Source organism: Melanotaenia boesemani, chromosome 23, assembly GCF_017639745.1.
Source record: "Melanotaenia boesemani isolate fMelBoe1 chromosome 23, fMelBoe1.pri, whole genome shotgun sequence".
Taxonomy (NCBI): domain Eukaryota; kingdom Metazoa; phylum Chordata; class Actinopteri; order Atheriniformes; family Melanotaeniidae; genus Melanotaenia; species Melanotaenia boesemani.
The window spans coordinates 25,077,236-25,097,289 of NC_055704.1; the positions used below are offsets into that span (position 1 = coordinate 25,077,236).

The 20,054-nt window shown below is 41.2% G+C and overlaps 1 protein-coding gene across 12 annotated transcripts in view; it reads right to left on the reverse strand.

Annotated features, from left to right (window-relative positions):
* Nucleotides 1-20,054, reverse strand: part of magi2a (membrane associated guanylate kinase, WW and PDZ domain containing 2a) — a 265,202-nt gene that overhangs the window by 86,739 nt on the left and 158,409 nt on the right. For all 12 annotated transcript variants that reach the window (XR_006009256.1, XR_006009257.1, XR_006009258.1 and 9 more), the window contains 3 exons: nt 10,247-10,366; nt 4,561-4,770; nt 1,999-2,197 (listed from right to left, as the gene is read on the reverse strand). Coding sequence is in view for 9 of the 12 variants with exons in the window: in XM_041977298.1 (XP_041833232.1) it covers nt 1,999-2,197; nt 4,561-4,770; nt 10,247-10,366 (529 nt within the window). In the remaining 3 variants the exon portion in view is untranslated. The remainder of the gene's footprint in view (nt 1-1,998; nt 2,198-4,560; nt 4,771-10,246; nt 10,367-20,054) is intronic.

Here is a 20,054-nt window from a genome sequence, read left to right on the forward strand (position 1 = left end):
AAAGTCCCTGATTTTACATTTTTTTCAACAATTTCTTGAGCGTCAAAGGTCCAACAACATTGTTTACAAAGTGTTTTTCCCCAAATTCAGCCTTGGTCCTTCATTTCAGCCGTTCTCGCTACGGAGAACGGGCTGTTTCTGAACCTTTAAACGTTCATGAGGCCACGCCCCTCTCTGGGGGAGGATCCGGCCTCCGCTGACGCCCTCTCGGTGGTTGTAGAGCGCAGGCTCAGCTAGCCGGGGGGCGGGTCAATGGCAGGATCCACTACCAGGGGCAGTGGTTATTTCACTTTGTGAGGTCACAAAGGGAAAGATCTCAGACTCGCCCGTTTGAGCACACATTCGCTAAAAAGTGGAGCAAGAAAGCGAGAGAGGAGACAGAATTTTCTCTTTTTATACCTCATACAGGCCATGAGGACACACAGGACAGTTAGAAAACCTTTAGAAAGCAAATTTAGCGTAATATGGGATGGTGCAACATGAAGGTAAGCATCAAATTTAATGTCAGTCAAACTGTTCATGAGACTTAGACTGAACCTTTTTTTTATCTGCTCCTTCATTTCTGTTTATAACTTCATTGTTTTAGCTACTAACTGTGGTTATAGCTTTAAATGTTTATCCAAAAAGTTGAGACCAAAATTCTAATTTGTGGCAGCATCATGATGACAAAAGGTCTTCTCTAAAGGAGTGAACTGGTTCTAACTGGCTTCCCCGCAGCTACAAACAGAAGATTTAGCAAAAGATGGCGACAGATGAAGGCAGGTGAACGTGGCAGATGAAGGCCAGCGTTAATTACTCAGTCAAATGAAGTGCACTTCAAAGTAAGCTTAAGTCTCTTTTGCTTTCTTTTGTTTCCATCAATGCTTCTCATCCTGTTTTCTGTCCTTTATTTTTTCTCTTGCCATCCATTTCTATTTATAATATTAAAAACTCCAGCTCGTCCTCCAACTCACCCTCTACTTTCAGTCTTTACCAATTCCCTCCATCTCCGTCTAACTTTATCAGTTCCTCTCTTCAGCTGCTTCACTTCAAGGGCTGCAGGCAAACAAATTGATCTCTTATGGAGGCCAATCAAAGGCAAGCAGAATCTTGGCAACTGCCATGACGCTGGTACGGTTTGACTTCCACCCAGAAAACGATCCCACCGAAAAATTCAGAGGGTAAGCAAATTAGTTGTGTAATGTGCAGGATGGACGTGCTGGGGGAGGATGCGTCTCTGGTTTGGGGAGGAGACATGTGGCGAGTCATCTGCAGAGAGGGAACTAAAAGTTTACCTCCACGGTAAACGGACATGACGAGTCAACATGTAGCTGGCCGGATGCTGTAGTGAAGGAGGCCAAGAATGAATTTAAAGTCATGCAGCACCTCGTGTTTGTTTCTAATGTAATAAAGACTTCCACAGCTTAAAAACACGAACAACTGCAATAAATTCCACTTTAAAACAGTGTTAATAACAGAGTTCTGTGTTGAAAAGTATTTCTGGAGATCTTTAAATCTAATTAAAGTACTGCACACCCATTTATTTTGTCTGTGTGTGTGTGTGTGTTTGTGTAAGAACAAAGGGAAATATGCAGCACAGGAAATACAAATCAGATTAAAAAAAAAGGAGAAATATATTAGTAAACTATAAAGCAACAAATTATTTATGCTTTTCATTAAGATCAACACAGTTCTGACCCATTAGGGGGCTTATTATCATTACTGTGGTGCCATCTTTCAGACCTCTGGCTGGGGCTGGTAAAATAGTGGGTTACATGAGAAAATTCAGGCTTTTAGTCGTTCTACTTTCATTCAGTGGAATTTAGTGGCTCCTTCCCATTTTTCTTCCCGTTTGGACAGAGTTTATGCTCAAGGTGCAGAAAATAAACAAAAACTCTGTGTGAGTCTCAGAATAAATAAAAAGGAAAAACATTCTCAGCAAAAACATTTTCAACCTCGTTCTAAGAAATTTCCTGTACGAGTGAGAGACTGTCTGGATGTAACCATGACAACGCTTACTCTATGAAGTAGACCTCTCCTTTCTCTGTGTACGCCATCTCCCAGTTATCCGGCAGGGGCCCTAGCTCGTCATTCTCCTCCGCTTTGGGCACCGCTGTCTTCGGGGACTGCCCGTCCTCTTTGGACACCTCTGCTGGGGTACTCTGGGGGGCGGTGTCCCCCGAAGCGTCCGTGCTCTTGTCCTCATGTTCGCTGGACTCTGAGGTGAAGACAAAGCAGGCTGAGTCAGGTGTGACATTATCATCAGCGACAAGGGGAAGAGACTGCCTGAGAGTCGAGGTGACGGCAGAAAAATAGGGACGAGTAATTAGAAAAGTATGAGAAGAAGTGGGGACTCGGGGGGTGGGGGAAGAAGGGAGTAGTTCACAAGATAGAAAGATTAATAAGAGGAGACAGAGGAGATTGAGAGAGAGAGAGACAGGCAGTGATGCCCTACTTTGAGCTGTAGCAGTGTGAGAAAAATGGGAAGAAAGGGAGAGTGTGAACCTTTCCCAGAGAGCTGGAGGAGACCAATGAAAGTGGGGGGATTGAACGATAATCTGTGGGGGGGAGTTGGTGATCTGCTCTGATCACAGTGCCGGCTGAGCTCCACTGATTCCCCTTCATCTCTGCTGGTCAGCCCACACTGAGCACACAACTCCTCCAGAGCCGAGGACGCCGGCACATTCAACATCCAACATGCTTCACTGTGCAGCCCAGAGGCCAAAGTCACGGAGCATCCCTACAATCAGCTGGAAGTATTTCCTCTGTCTTCGCTCAGCTCAGACGCAGGGCTGCATTCAGTCATCAATTTACATCATAACCTCACACTGAATGTCTGTAAAAGTTTTATTTCTTTCTGTGAGTCATTAAACTGCCAAAATTTCTGTTTTTGCCTCCCGGAGATCAAATTACAAGCGTCTGCTAAATGACTGTAGAATAAAAATACCTTTTTAAAAGTATAATACAGATAATGCATGTTTATCTAGATTGATATTTAAATTTTATGATCCAATTATTTTTGTACACACACAAAATTGCATCTATATATAATTAAGAAAACAATTATCCCCTACTGAGAAAAAAGGCATTAACAACTATTTGCAAACAACTAATTTTCAGACGCTTGTTAAACAGGATTATGTTGACTGAACTTTTACAGACCCCTACCTGTCTCACACACACCTGTTTACATGCATGCTGCTGGAGCTGTTAGATATTTTTTGGGTATAACTGAAACCCAGGTTTAAATGGGGAGAGTAAAGCAGCACAGGTATTTATAAATTCTCCCATACTGTGTAAAATTGAAGAAAATATTTGTGAGACACACAGATAACATAAAAACTAGCATAAAAAAATAAAAATAACCTGATATGAAAATATGGATCTTACCAGGTTTAAGGTCCTTATGGTTTAAAGACCAAAATCTCATCCTTTAACCAACCCTCCTTTTTCAAAACATCACCAGTCAAGTAACTGCTGGGATGCAGTAACCAGCCGGTGCTCAGGCTGCTTGGATTTTTGCGCCGGTCTGACAGATACCGTGCTGCAAAAGACTTTCTTGAGGCAATAAACCCGGCTTAGAAAGTCACAGGACTGAAGCGTGGTTTGGGATTTGGAATAACAAAAATCTAACTAATAATGCTCCTTTTATGATCCTTGATTCATGTGATCACTGGACGCAGTCAAAGGGCTCCTCTGTGTGTAATCGCGTATGAGCATATCAGTCACACAAAGAGCACCTAATGTAATTTAAGGTATGATTAGACATGTCTCGATACCTTATTCTCTATCTGCGAAGCCTTCAGCTATCATCTGCTGGCTGTTAATGGAAATAACAGCCAGGCTTTCAGGGCAGATAACAGGCGGTGGAGCCCACATGTCCTGCTCTCAGTTTGCAGATAAATCTAAGAGTTAATAAAAAGCTCAATTCTCAGCAGATGATCGCTGATAGATTTTCTCTTCCTCTGTTAGTGAAGTTAAACATCTGGACAAAAAACACGTTCCCAGGAACAACCTCCAGATGTTTGGCCTTGCTGTATTACAGCGTGTTAAATCGTCGGTCTGCCAACTTTCAGAGTTTACAGAGTTAATCAAAAGGTGAGATAAATAAAGTACAAATGTCCCTGAACGTTTAAACTGCCTGCAGGCTCCTGCTGGACTGAACAGGAATACACGTGCTTGCCCCTCGGCTATCTGCTTTAACACAGTTTTCAATAATAATATCCGATGAATGAAATTAATTCTAGAGTGAAAGCTCACTAATGCTTTAATCATAAACTGTCTGGACTGCAGAGGTAATCAGTTCTCTGAGAGTCTATTATAATTCTCAGTGTATACATCACACCATTAAATGGCGTATAAAGATATTTGTGTGACCAATTACAATAATTTTCCAAGAAGCCCATGTAAAAGCAATCTGTTACAGCCATTGTTGCTAAGCAACCACCCGTGAGAAAACTGTTGCAGTATCTTGTAAAGCCCTTCAGACTGAGACCCAGAAGGACGTCGAGCCCGGCTGTCAGGACGGAGCTCGGCTGACCTTTGGCTCTGTGTCTGTGGAGGCTGTTGTTGGAAGCTGACCTGGGGTGACGGCAACACCGTTGCCATTGACGATGAGTTTCTCCTCCTCCTCCTCCTCTGGGGGCTCGATGCTGGCTTTTTCCATGTTGCTGACTGACTTGTTACGCTTCCTCTTGCCCTCGGAGCTGGGTCTGGCGCCCGGCAGCAGCTGGTCTGTTACATTCAGAGCGCTGGGCTCGGCTGGAGGCTTCGGGGTGCCGTAAAAGTTATCTGCAGCACAAAGAGCAGGAAGAAATTAACACAGACATTAAAATCTCACCTTATTCACACTGGAAGCGTAGCTTTAGGTACGAAACGCTCATCCTGAGACTAAAAAACAAGCTCAACACAGTGATGTAACCTCCATCCATCCATTTGTCCAGTTAAGGCTTGTAGAGAAGCTGGAGCCTAACCCAGCATTTAGCAGGTGAGAGGCAGGAACACCTGAAGTTCTGAGTTATGTTGCTAACAGACAGCCGAACACACGACCTCTGCGTTGGTGGAGGTAATAGTTCTCAGAGAAGGAAATGATTTACTTTCAGTTAATAAAAAAAAGAGTCATAATGAGAACAGATTTAAGATGAACTCCTTTGTCATATCTTGTACTCACACTAAACACACACACTTGTTCATGGTTTTCACCGTTCCCTGTAGGTGCTCCTGATGATTGTCTGCTGTTTTTTCTTACTCAGACAGCGGGGTGTTTTTTGCTTCTTTAAGGTGAAGCAGCTTTTTACTCTGACTGCGTCTGACCGTACAGTTTCTTTTTCACCTTTGTCTCCTTTTTTCTTTTCTTCACTCGTTTTCCTTCAAAGTAAATTCAAGAATAAAACAAATTTTAAAATAAATAAGAAATACTTAAGTATCAAGAGGAGCCTTATATCCATAAAGCTCCTGTTGGTTCAGCACAACACGGCAACCAGACATCATTCTGCCGTCATGATGCTGGAGAGGACCGAAAAAAATAAGATGGTAAATTTATTTAAAAATGAATCATGTCAGGATGACTTTTAAAAATTAGGCATGTTTCACTATCAGGGGCACAATTATGCAACAGTTTAACAGATAAATTGAAGCAAAGTAAAAACATCTACCAGTTTAAAAGAGATGCTAAATTTAATAAATATAAGCCTGGAGAAGAGCAGTTCTGGGAGAATGGGAGGTGAAATAGTTAAACTAAAAGGTGTTAAAGTAATAGGCTAGGGACAGATAAGTTTATACTTCTGTCGGCTCGTTTTCAGACATGTAAGCATGAAAACTTTGTATTTTGTAGGCGGTGTACATTTTAACATACACATGTAATTTACTTCACAGCATCAAAGAGAATCTGGTCCTTTTTTTATGATAATCTGAAAAGTAAATGTTCCATCTTATGTTAATGCTGCAGGGTAAAAATCACTGATCATCTGGACTTCCAGAATTTTTTATATGAGAAAGAGAGAGAGAAAAAAAAAGATAAAAAATAACTTTCACGCTAATAATGATAAAGCAGAGAGAGGGAATATAGAGAAAAACCCAGAGTAAGGATGAGTGAAGGTGGATTATGTTTGTGGATGAGTTTTTTTCACTTCACATGCTTCCATGTCAAATCCAGCTAATCCATGAACACACAAGCTGCTAGCTCAAGATCACATGGTGTCTTTCCACGTCACACCACTTCACTAACATCTGCAGCGACGTGGCAACAGGGGGACATCTTGACCTGCAAACAGCTCGTCCTGAACCCATTTCAACCATTTTTGTTGTTGCTTCATTACTCCATCTTCTGCTCGGCACATCAATCATCTCAGACTGAGCTCAGACTTCCTCGGCATACAACAGTGCGCTCCCGCAGGGCCTGGACGGAATATTAAGCACATCTCTCCGGCCGGAGCGAGTTACCCATATTTACCCATATTTGGAAACTGCAGTTTTTGACTTTGCAGTGACTCAAAAGACCCGTTGACTTTCTTTCCAAGCTGATTTTAAATTCTCACTATTATTTGATTTGAAAACTGGTGGCAGTAGATGCATCTGACAGTCTCCATCAGTCACAGGAAAAACTCATAACTTCCTGCTTGGGGATCTTTTCTTTTTTCCATTTGTAGTTTCTTCTACAGCTAAAAATAAGATAAAACCTGCCTGCAGATTATTCCAGATAATTGTGAGAAAAACAGTCCTGTAAAATCTGGGAAAAATAAAGTGACTGTGATGTTTTTAAAGTAGTAAACTGACTTCTCAGATGAGAGGAGGGCTTTTGGCTGGTTGTCACTCTCAAGCTCATACAACATTTCCAAACCATGTGGGATGATTGGAAACAAGTAGGACGCTCCAGAGTCTCAGAGAGCTGTATTTATTATACTGTTCACAATAGTTTTTATTATTATTTCACAATAATTTTCTTACAATAATTAATTTCCCTTTGGGATTAATCAAGTATTTTTCATTTCATGGCATAAAAAGTCAAGTCAGTTTTTTATTAATATTTTTTTAAGCAAGAGCATGAAATGAATCAGTCTCAGTCCTAGAAGGTTTGAAGAGCTTATCTTCTCAGTCACACTCAGGTATTCTTGGTGGAAATATCAGACATGAGAGAATGACGTGTTAAAAATCCACAGGAATTATTTTTTAAACCACCTGGCTCAAGAATTAGAGAAAAACCTCTAAAGCAGCTACAAGGAGTTCCTGCTGGGCTCAAGACTTTCCTTAAAGAGGTCATGCTCCGTGTGCAAACTGACACGACCCACCCAGAGTCTGGACTTCCAGAAAATGGATCTGATGCAGCACTGACTTGTACGCTAAAAAATGAGAAAGGAAGTCTCAGTTTTTAAAAGTATGTCTAGAAATCTTTTATCAGCTTTTTTACACTGTAATGTTTTGCTATAAGATCAGCCAGTGTTAATAATTAATGTTAGCTTATTGGACGGGTCACTCAGGCTCTTGGACACTGGTTGGACACTGTCCCCAGAGTCCAACAGGATGGACGCATAAAACCAAAAACATCCAGAAAAGTTGAAAAAGAGACACTAAATAGAAATGTAAAAAATCCTATTTGCTGTAGTCATTTTTCGAGCACCAAATCCTTCGTCAGACACAGAGGAGGAGCAAAAACAGCAAATAAAGCCCTTTGGATCCACGTGGAGCAGACCTGTCACAGTTTAAAGACAGCACATAAAAACAGGACCAGCGTCATATCACAGAGCTTTACACTGTACAGCTCGTAGCAGGTAAAGATCAACGTTATGATGAGAAGAGACGGTTCAAGAAGAAAATACATAATAAAACAAAAGCTGATTATGTTGCTTTTACCGACACGTTTCTGTGACCTGTGGTGTTTAAAAAAGGGAGGTCTCATTTAAAATAACAACAGCACTGTCATTAAATAGCCAACCTGCTCCGCAGGTTACCTTAAAGGTAACATTAAAGGTAAATTAGGTTCAAGTATATGCAACTTACAGCCTGTATATAAAAGATGGGCGGAGCCTCAGTGACGTCACCCGTAGGTTTCTGAACAGCTGAATTGAAGCTCATTGGGCGGTTCTCACCGTCGCCATCTTGGCAGCGTCATGCATGTCGTCATTCCCGGAAAATCCAAAAATGGGCAAGGAGGTGGAGCTGAGGGGGGACTGTGAAGGTGGAGGTGAATGATTGACAACCATCAAACTCCTAGCCTGTAGCTAAGAGCTAACCGAGCTAACCCCGAGCAATGGTAGCTAACCAGCTAACGGAGGTAGGCAGGCTAAAGCTAAGGCACGCTGTTATCTGGCTAAAAACCGCGGTTGTGCTGCGCTCTCCCTTCTTTCCGCGGATATTGGATACCTGTCAATCAAAAGGACACGCCCCTAATTAGGCTGAATTTCAAGATTAAATAACATCCAATCGGATGAGTTAGAAAAAAATTCACCCCCCCTCACAGTTGTCATGAAGGTAAACTTGACCTATTAATTCTAAAATGGATTTTTGTACCAGGTTTTAAACATGTTTATTTCTGGTGTGAAGTTGGTCTTTTTAACATGGGAGTCTATGGGGATTTGCTCTATTTGGAGCCCCTAGTGGACGAGGGAGGAACTGCAATCTTTTTGCACATCCGCATCGGCTTCACATTTACCATGAGCGGCAGAGTTGAGTATGTGGCTTCTGCTCACTGGCAGAGAAGATTTGGGAAGTTTTTCTTTTTCTTTTTTTTAAATAGGCACATCCCACATACTCAACTCTGCTGCTCATCCCAAAAAAACATTTCCTTAAAAAATGTGGCTCAATTAAAAAGGAAAATAAAAAGACTTTCTAAGAGCAAGAGATTATTTTTAACCAACAAACATTGTCACAACAAAGAAATGATCCACCAAACACTCATTTACATACTTTTTATGCTAAATTTAGTGCCAGAAACTCTGAATGTCCACGAAGATTTGTTCGCAAAGCCAGCTGATTAGGGATGGGAACTGATAAGATTTTATTCATATCAATGCCATTATTAATTCTAGCAATCCATCCGGTTCTTTATCGATTCCCTTACCAATTTTAACAAAGAAGAAACAAGTATCTACAACACAGATTCACGGTGTCAAAACTTTGTTTAATAAAAACTACAAAAGAGTAAACTTTGAGTTTTCTTTGTCAGTGTAAAGAGAATGACTCAGATCAAACTACAGATCTGGTCTGAAAAGCATCAATTATAATCAATTAACTTAATAATGCATCAATTAATATAAAAAATGCAGAATTTTACATGAAGTCAACCAAAAATGCACATACCTGTGAAAATTTCTTTGTCATTTCTTAAAAAAGGGCGTCTGTTTAAAACTTCTTGTTGGTCAGACTCAGGTTAATATCAACTAGTCTCAGCTACAGTTTGTCCTGGAAGAGCTGTTTTTAGAAGAGCTTCTCTGCTCGGTTACACTCAGGTGTTCTTGGAGGAAATATCAAATGTGAAAAAAAAGGATGGATTATTTTAAACAACCTGGCCAAGAATTAGAGAAAAAAACTCTAAAACAGCTGCAAGGAAACAACAAAAATAGTAAAGCTGAAGAAACGTTTCACTTAATTCAAATTAGTTGTGCATGTGGGAAATTTACAGTGAGAGAAATAAAATCAAGCAGAGCAGATCACAGATTTAAACCTGAGTTTTTTCTTCTGTCTTCCAACAAATCTCTGCTGTACCAGCCACCGAATTCTAACTAATCTTCCATTTAAAATAGATTCCTTCTCCTTTTTTTCTACATCTAATTGGCAATTAAATTATTAACCCAAATAAAATGCTGAAAGAGAAGCATCCAACCATGCACAAGAAGCTGTGCCTCCAGCTCCCATCTCTGAAAAGATCTTTGCAACGATACTAAAATGCATTTCCTTCCTCCTTCCTGGATTGGCAGCAGGAGAAAGAAGTTAGGTGGAGGAGGAGAACGTTAGCTGCTATGTGCTATCACTATAATGGCAGGGGTCTCCTGAGAGCTGGAGGTGGTCAGGCGGAGCAGCTGCATTTTGGGAGTAGTTTAAAATCCACAGCAGAGAGGAAATGTGCCTGTTTGTTCTGATTAAAAATCTGAACAGCTGCTGGGTTTTCACTCTTTCACAATTTAAAGATTCTTTTGAGTGTCTTTCATGAGTGATGACGTTATCTTCTCCAAAGGGCTACAAGACGGATGATGGGAGCATTTTGTCAGAGAAAAAGTAGAAATATCACAACGAGGAATGGCAGCGTCCATTAATGTGTTAACTGGATTCTTACCTTCATATGTTCCACTCTCCAGCAGGGCTCTGCTTTTCTCCAACTCAATGAACCGGTCAACGGTGACAAAATTATAATCCACCCCTGGGACTTCTCCCTCCTTCGGCTGCCTGGTGGTACCTGTGGGAGTAACAAGAGAAGAGTCAGAGTGCTGCCAAATGACAGGAGATTTCAGGCAAAGACGTTTTTTTTGTCCTTTCTCAGGAAGAATTACAAAATACCCGGGCTGAACCGCCAACCCTGACCCAGCTCTGTTCATTACATGCCCTCTTTATTCCCTTTTCCAGCACAGCTGAGACGACTACGTGCTTTCAGATGGGAGGGAGGTACGGCAAAGTACCAGTTTGGGAGGTAAGTGATGCAATTTGGACACCAAAAGGTGAAATCTAGTCAATTTGCATGGAGCTGACAGCACATGGAGGACGCCCTGACAGGAGGCTCCGGTCCTGCCAGCTGGCTGCAACACAGGGGAGGGACACGAATAATTTCCTCTGGTAAGAAGCTGTTTAAGTCAAGCTTCCTGACAGGACAATTATCTCTGATCCAGTTACTAAAACTTAGTGCGTCAAAATGTTTCTGATGTTAAACTGCGGTACCAACTACTTCCTGGATGTTTTCTCATAGCTGCGAGCTAACTGAACTTGTTAAAACCGATCCGAGCTGTGATTTTGCAGCATTTTACCCCCCAGCTGTTGACCGGGTTGAGTGCTGTTCACACTACAAGCAAACCCATAAAACACACTTGTTAAACTGTCTGTAGCATACAAGGGGTTTTTAATTAAACTTAAGAAGGTCCCGTTAGAGAAGATATCTTGAAGCAAAGATCTGGAAGATCATAAAATCTATTTAGTAGTAGTTGTACTAACACCTGTAAGTAGAATCACTTAATCCACTCAAAACTCAATGTTCATCAAACTGAAAATACTGAAATTTGAAGACCAATTTTAATATGATTCAAATCATGTGCAAAGTTAAACATGATCAATTACCAAAGCAACCAAAGGTTTTTCCAACTGAAGGAGAGTAAATTCAGTCTAAGAGGAGCAAACGTGAACAAACTTCACCGATTCTTTACGAGAGGGTTCAGTTATGGATCAGCTGCAGTGAAAACATGGAAACATATCAAACAATAGGTAGATTTAGACAAATAACAGAAAAATACATGATCAAAATAAATTTAAAAAAGAGCTTTATTGAAAACAATGAGCCACCCCTGCAGAGTTAGCCTCCCTTCCAGGCCGCTAAGAGACATCTGCTTCAGTCAAACCTGCAGAAAAGTCGGCCATCTTTATGGTCTGAAACTTTAAGCAACAACATTCAGACAACTTTGCTCCCTTTACACAACTGGACAGATGTGCAGAGGTGAGGAAGCTCACCACTGTTTCGTTTGAAGTGTTGACATTTGGATGCACTTGTTAAAACTGATCCCGGCTACTAGGACTACTAGGTTAATTTCAGGACAAATAAACTAAATCTGCTGTTAAAATTTAAACTGTGTGATGGTCTGGCTGTCCCCCCCCTTCAAAAAAAAGGAAACCCTTCCAACACCCCCAAATATTTTTGGCCAATATTAGTGACCAGCTACCAGTTACTGTAAAAAATGAGAGTAATTATAAGAGAAATCGACCACTAACTGACTAAACTGTGGAGAAAGAAAACATTGTAGAACAGGGACATCGTGCAGCAGGATTAGATTTTGTACATTTTTTCTTAGTTTGCTGTTTGCTCTTATTTGTCTTCACATGTACAGAATTCAGCATTTATTCATTCATTCTACTATAATAGAGGAAGTTAAATACTCCTCTAATCAGCCAGTTACAATGCACACTGTCCCTTTTTTCTATAAATTTAGTTTAAGTAAATGTCATGTTTACTTCCAGTTAAATAAAGATCCACCCAGCACCATCCGGCAGATCTACTTGATTTGACTTGATAGTCCTCTTCCACCTGCAGTGCCTCCATGACCACCCCCGAAGTGTGAGAACCACTGACCTATGAAGCATCGATCAGAAACTGGAACCTTCTATAGCTGATGTAAAAAAAAATCTGTAATCAGAAACTGGAGTTGTGCAGAGAGTCGTGGAACAATATGAACCCTGTGTGCACTTTCCCATCCTGCTCAGGAAAGTATGAACCTTCAAAGTAAAACACATCAAACTGGAACCCGCAGGCGGAGTGATTTGTTCGAGCTTAGAAGAGCAAATGATCGGTGGGGAGCCTTGTTTGTTGGAGAAACGATTGTCTAAAAACCGTTTGTGTTCCTGTCGCACCTCAAGAACCGAGCTTCCTGATTGTGTCTGGCTGCATGGGGGCTTGTGTACCCGTCAGATTAGCCTCCCTCACACACAAAGAAGACCTTTGATGTTGCCGAACTATATTTAGCAGTATCTTCTACTGGGGGACTTACAACAACACCAATCACTTTTAAGCACACAGTATGTGAGTCATGAGCAAATAAAATAACTTCTCATGCACAAGATTTTGCTTTCAAGCAGAAACATTATACTGCATGTACAAAGCTTTCATTACAGGGTTGTCCACTGTTTAGCTTGTGTTCTCAACAGCCTTTAGGTGGATTTCTGGGTCAGCTCAGGAGAGCAGGAAGCTGAAAATAGGTGCGGCTGTTTGCACAAACAGGTTTTATAATTTGGGGTGAAAACAAGTAAACAAACCCTGCAGCAAACAGATGTTAAAGCAGTTTGTTTTAGCAGCTCAACACACGAATGTGCAAACATTTGGACACATTAATGAATGAAATTTACTTTATTTATCCCACGTAGGAAACTGTAATGTTGTAGTTTTTTTCCAATTAGAAATATTAGTCATTCAAGTCTTGCTCTAGAAGTCAGTAACTGCTGGTAGGAGTGACCTCCGGATCTCGGACCAAACGCTGTAGCTCATCGCTGTGTTGTGTCTGGCTTGAATGCGTAACCTAGCAACGACTGAGCTGATGATGCCACATGAGAGCTTGAGCACCTCTGCCTTTTAACTTTCTTCATATTTGTGGTCTTGATCTGCTCATACAATTTAACGCAGCGTATACACTAGTCAGGGACCTGCTGCTTCTTCTCTATATTCCTTCCGTGTCCCTGTTAGTGTCCATTTTGTTAGCTAATTTCATATTTCTTATCTTGGGAGAATTGGTTGAAATTTCCTCCCCTCTTCTCTCTGCCTTGCTTCTGGCATGAATTCCTCTTTGACTCGTGGTATTTGGTGGGCGATTCCACACATAAATTTGGTTTCAGAGAGTTTTATCAGTTGATCCAGCTGGTAAAAACTTTTCTCTTGCCTGTTATGATGAGTAGAAAATGTACTTGTTAATTTGGAGCACCTTTACCCTTGTATGATTAATTAATCTATTATTAAATTCAAATAAACTGATTTGTTGATAGCAGTTTGCTGAAAAGTATCAACTTTTTCATTTGTACCAAGTTCAGAGATGGATGACCTACAAGCAGCCGACGGGAGGAAGATTAAGTCTGAGAGTCTGAGTCTTTATTACAGGTGAAAGTTCGTGGAGGGAGGCAGGAAGTATGAAAACTCACAAGGCAGAAAAAAGGTGAAAATACAGAAAATACAATACAAAAAGCTGAAGATCATGAGGGAAAGCCTCAGAAAAACAAAAGCCAAGAAAGCTTGAATTAAGAGAAATTTCCTTGCAGCGAGAAGGAAAAGAAGACGACAGACCAAGTGTCAGTGATGAGTTGATGCAACACAGGTAATGAGTAATCAGCTGATGGGGAAAATTATTTAACACTGGGAAGAAAAAGAAGGGAATTCACAACAATAGAGGCAAACAGATGAATGAACATGATTTGAACTCAGTATGCTGTATAATTAAAGCATGCTATGGCTTGATTATGCATGGTATAGTTCAGTGATGCTGCAACAGATAAAATATGACAGGATAAGCTATGATTAATTCATGCACAACAGCATTCACATCAGCACTTGGGCACATTGTTAATGAAAGGTATGAATCCACCTCTATACTGCAGGGCCTGTGGGAATCTTCAAAGCTTGTAGAGCAACACATACAGATAATGGAAAAGCTCAAGTTATCTTTGCTTTCTTTGTGAGTTTATGGAAGATAGTCATGGTTTGTAATCTAGATGCTAAACAGCAAAACTGTACAAAAAAACAGCACAAAAAAAAAAAAATGTGAACAATGATGGCGTCAGGAGACTGGAAATGAGTGCTTGTGAATGGAAGGAGTTTTGGATCAGAGTGATTTAGGGTGTAGCGTAGGCAGCTACTCTCCAGTCTGTAGGATGTTCACACTGGGACTCGTGCTCCTACAGAATGCATTAACGTGGCTCAGAGCTGTGTGTTAATAAAACACACCAGCTTAAATGTGTGACCTCTGTGTTCGGCCTCACAGCTGCTCACTGGAAAGTAAAATCACTGCAACCTGAGCAACAATCTGAACTTGACTGCAGGAAATGTAAAAAGGCTCAACAGGGACTCAGACAATCTCTGGAAAGCAAAAAGATTGGCCTCTGTTTGAAACAAAGGATTTACATCCAGAGAATATCCTGAAGCATCACACACACAGATTGTGTTGTGTATTCATGATCGGGATGCAAAGTGTTTGCACTGAGCTCGAGGAAAAGATCAAAACACAAGCTTTCAAACAAATCCTTTTCAAACAGCTACATAGTGAAGTGTAAAAAAACTAAATAAAACTATGAGGTGTGACACAAACTTTTGTCTTAAACTGATTTGAATTTGCTGAATGAACAGCAGAAATCTTACTGAATACAGGGAAAAGGATAAAAGGCATAAGAGAGGTAATGCATGGCTGAGCAGAGATATGATTTAAGTGCATTTCATGGGCTTAAAGGTAAGTGTTTGGCATCTTTATGGAGAATATAAAAAAGCAGAGACAGTCTGAGGAATAAATGTGGCCTCGTCTCGCTAAAGCCGCTCCATCCTGAGGTTTAAAACAGCTGAGACTGTACAAAACAGCTCTGAATATGAAACATGTCGGTTACCTTGACAGGCATCATTTCTTAGAAACGCTGCTTTTAGTAAGAGAGACGTGTACTTTGTCATCGCTGATGGATGAATTACTCTCATATGGAAACAAAATGCACACAGCAGTGTTTTTTGTGAGATATTTAGACAGTTTTTGTATGCAGACTCAAAACTTGTCCAGGTAAACTCTTTATTTTGCTTAACCACTTCTTGATGAGGCAATTTTTTTGCCTCCTGTCTGAAATGACTCAAAATAAACAAAGTAAATCTTCACAACTACACGGGCTGTATGCGTAACCTTGGTCTGTACAGAAAGCTGAGACACGTGACTACAGAAGACGCTGTCAGTGTTACTGTGTCAGCATAAATTAACCTGGAACAGCTGATGATGATGATGATGATGGATAGCCCCACATTCACCTTAGAAACACCAAGAGGATCCAGAAAGAAGTGAAGCCCAAGATAGTCTCTGATAGGAAGAGTGAATCCTTCACTATAAACCTCCTTCATCTCCATGGAAGCTACCTAGTAAAGTTACCTACTGAGTGCTTCTGAGGGTGGAATGAAACAAACAGTAAGACCTGGTTTCTGGTTCTGGCTGCTAGCTCCAGAGTTTCAGTCCCACAGTGACGAGACAGACGTCTCTGGAACCAGCAGAGTCTCTGCTGTCATGTGACTCCTTGTTTGCTTGGTTTTGCTTGAAATGGATAAATTAACAGAAGCTCGAAAGCTTTTCTTACATTTCCATAAAAGTGCTCGGGGTTTGAATTGTTTCTGGTTTGGATGCCGATGCTTGGTGGAGTCTTTAGCTGAGTTTCTCCCGTCATTGCGGCATGCTGCATGTTAGGGTTGCTGCTTTTTAGTGTGTGCAAAGATATTCTGTACTGAGGGATCGCATGCTGCCCTGTGTACAGGACCTGAGGTTAAATGAACAAATTGCAAAATGAAGACCTTGTTAACCATTTATTGAATGCTTGCCTTGAACTAGATGGTGCAGTACGTGTTAAAGGTGTACAAGAAAGGTTGCAGTCTAGGTAGCAGCATAAAAACAGATACACAACAAGACTGAAAAAGCATTTATCAACTACTGCAGCTTCCACCAAATCAAATCTCACATGCATGAAGCAATCCCTAAGCCCTGACTGCATCAGTGTGGATACGGTATACTGTGGTACATCTGCTTGGATTTATTTCAGCCTTTACAACAGCAGCTGCTGAAGCTCCTGCATGAACTTCCATGTTTATTGTGCTGCTTATGAAGTTCAGGTGCATTAGATCTGCTGGTGCTCAGAGGTCCGGTTAAAGATTATCTAGCTTACGGCCTGCTTAGAGGCTCCAGCAGAGCACACCGGGCCTTTTTGTGCTGTTACAACAGACCGGTTTTGTGGACAATAGCTTCAGGCCGGATGTGTGAGGCCGGTCCAGCCCTTTTACACCCCAAAACTATTTTTAACGACCAGCCAAGATGGTGTCAGCAAGGCCTATTGTAGCTATTCTAATCTAGCCATTAGCCAATTAGGAAGTGATGGGCAGCTGTAATGCCTCTGCATTAGAGGGATGGATTAGTTTCCCATTCAGCTCCTGCCTGCCTGTCCACTGTGGGTAAATGGATGGCTGGAGGGCTGCACCGCACCACAGAAAGCTGCTTTCACTGCACTTTGCCTTCATAGACAGCAAATACAGCGATTTGCTGTTTCACTCTTTCCACTGATGATGTAGAGCAGGGACTTAATAACGTCTAATTACATATCATTTAAGCAGTAATAAAGTATGCGGAGCAGGAGGTGCAGAGGATGCAGCTGTTTTCACTGTGTGGAAGATGAAACTTCATATCAGCTTTACAGACTAATCAAACTGAATGTTTGGCTTCGCTGGCAGAGCGAGCACCGAACTCCGCTGGATTGCAACCAAAGATGTGGATTTCTTTGTGTGAAAGTCCACTAAATTAGATTTCTAGGTTTATTCGAGTTCAGTGAGAATGATTGTGTTGTTTATTGACAGCCAGTAATGTGGGATAGATTAGAGTGCCAGACACTGACCCCCCCCCCCCCCACCTGGTGGACTTCCTGCAGCGCAACAACAGACAACTACTGATGACAGCATCTGACTGGACGGCTGATAAACGGAGGAAGAGGAAAATTTAGATCCTTTTAATAAATAAAACGTCTGCTCAAAATGGCCTTTTCTCTCCGCTTGACAAACACAACATTTATATTTGAGTTTTTTCTAAACTGAATTTATATTTCCCATAAATCCAAAAGAGCTCTCAAATCCTACTGCAGCACAAGACGTTAAAAAAAAAGTCACACAAGTCCAATTAATCCCACGAGTGTCTCAAGCTGGAGCAGAAACCTCAGCATGCCGCCGAACAGCAGCTGCAGTTTTCTCCGTCAGAACGTGGAAAGATGGTCTGAAAATGCACCAAAACAGCTAAACAATCAGATTTTTACAGCTTGCTAAACAACAAATTTCACTTCATGAAGTTTTAAGGAGCTCAGCAAATCTGGCATTCAACATGAGTTTAAAAACTTTTAAGGAAAATTCATGAGACTGAAGGGACTACTTTAAGACTTTAACCCTTTAAAGCCTGATCCAAGAAATCTGAGAAGAAAATTCTATTTTTAATCTGAAGTCTTTATTTGAACCCTTCAAGAAAATGTAAAAGAATAATTAAAATATTTTGCAAATATGTATTGATGGTGTGCACAGTAGAAGATGATACCACAACAAAAAAGGTCCTGTTACATCAGCAAGCGACCAAGTAGTCCAGTAAAATCGCTGGTCCACAACAAATCTTTCATCTATAAAATAAAAACACCTTAACACATGTTTTTACGTGTTAAAATAAAAATAATCACACTCTTAACATATTAAATGGGCTTTGGCATTTTTCCCCTGCACACAGAGATTCCTTCTGATTCTCTGAATCTTTTCATATAGAAAAGATTCAGACTGTAGATGATGGGATCTTCAAAGTCTTCATAATTTACCATTGAGGAACATTTTTTTTTTATTGTTCATCTATGTTTAGATGCAGCAAACATTCCAGAAATCACCTAAGAATATATTCACCAACTTAGTTGATATTGGAAAAAGGTTTTTTTTTAAAAAAAAAAGTGTCCTGAGTATCAGGTCCTGAGTCAAACACCACAGATTCATGACTGGGCGTCTTGTGTTTTAAACCACTAAACATGATAGCAAAACCCCAAAGTTGACATTAAGATGAACACAAGCCTTTACAAGATTCTGCCACTCATGTCATGAACTTTGGAAAGACGGTAAATGCAACACGTATAAAAACACCTACCCCTACACAGGGATGTCATCATGCAACCTGTTATCATTGAAATCTGAATCGCAGCAAGCTCTTCTACTGCTGCTTGGATCTCAGTCGTAAGATGTCAGTAAATCCTTCTAGTGCTTCTTCTTACTCCTCCAACCACAAAGAACTCCTTTGTCTTCTTGTGGATCTTAGCTTCCATGTGGATAAAAGCCATCATGTTTGCAGGTGGCGGAGACTGATGAAATGCTGAAGTAGTCCCAAACAATAACCAAGACACAGCCCAAAAACATATTAAAGGAATCACAGGAAAGATTTTCTCAGCATCAGAGCCCACCGTCAGCGAGCAGGGTGAACAGAGAAGGCAGAGCTACAGAGAGATGAGGGCAAAGCTGATGTCATCCATCTGAATATGTGGCCCTGAGTGTTTTTCAGTGATCAGAGACGTGAACATGCTGCTGTGTCAGCCTAATCCCCACCCCCCACCCCCCAGCCAGGACCACGCTGGCTCGAGCACACTGCAATGACAAACAATGACACAATCTGTCGGGACGACCCACGCCGCTTTATTCATCTCTAACCGCCCATGACTGCTTTGCCTGAGGTCTCAGAGTGGGCAGCAGAACAACATGTATCCCATCAAGCCTCATTTCAACACAGCTACCCTGCAGCATCCGCCCCTGCAGCCCGACGCCATCAACAGGTGCGCCGTCACTAGAGACAATCTTTATGCTACCTCTTAGGATCAGGTGAAAGATCTGAACTAGCAACCTGATGGGTCACCGAGGCTGGAATAATCATCCCACTCCACAAGGTGGTAATCATCTCATACAGAGACATCTTGGCCTTTTAATATAAAAGGGTAAGCTATCTCAGACTGCTGTCACCTCTGGCCCTTTCCTGCTATTGGACCTACAGCAGCTCAGCAAGTGAGACGTGGAGAAGAACTCTGCTTCACCTTTTCACTTCCATCTATAGAGACCACCGTTACAAGTCCTTTGCGCTTTCTCCTGACATCCATACGCTTAACTCACAGGCAAGAAATACCAGGTATGTTCTGAAAAATTTCAACAAAACTTTCCAACATCAGCTGAACATTCTGATCGACCTAAGCCTGACGCTGTGGTCCTCTTTCTGTGGATTATCAGAGTCTTCACACCTCCTGGGCGGGCTATAAATGCCTGGAAAACCACTGTAGATCACCTAAAGGGTAAGCTATCCATCAAAATTTACTTCCCAGTGTCACACACTACCCTTCCTGAGAAATCGTTGGTAGTACAGTATGAGGGATAGTACTCGGGGGCACCAGCGATCTAGCATAGTTAATGTCAGTTTAGACTTGGAGATAGATCAAATTAGAGGTCTCACCATGACATAACAATGCAATTCATTACAGCTGGAGGATCGATCAGCAGGTTGTAGAGCTTTGAAGGTTGAAATTAAGAAGGGAAACATCCTTTAAATTGAAAATGAGTAAAGAAGATCCACATTCAGCTCTATATATAAAAAGTACATGAAATCAGGAGAATTCTAGAGGCGATTTCAGCACGT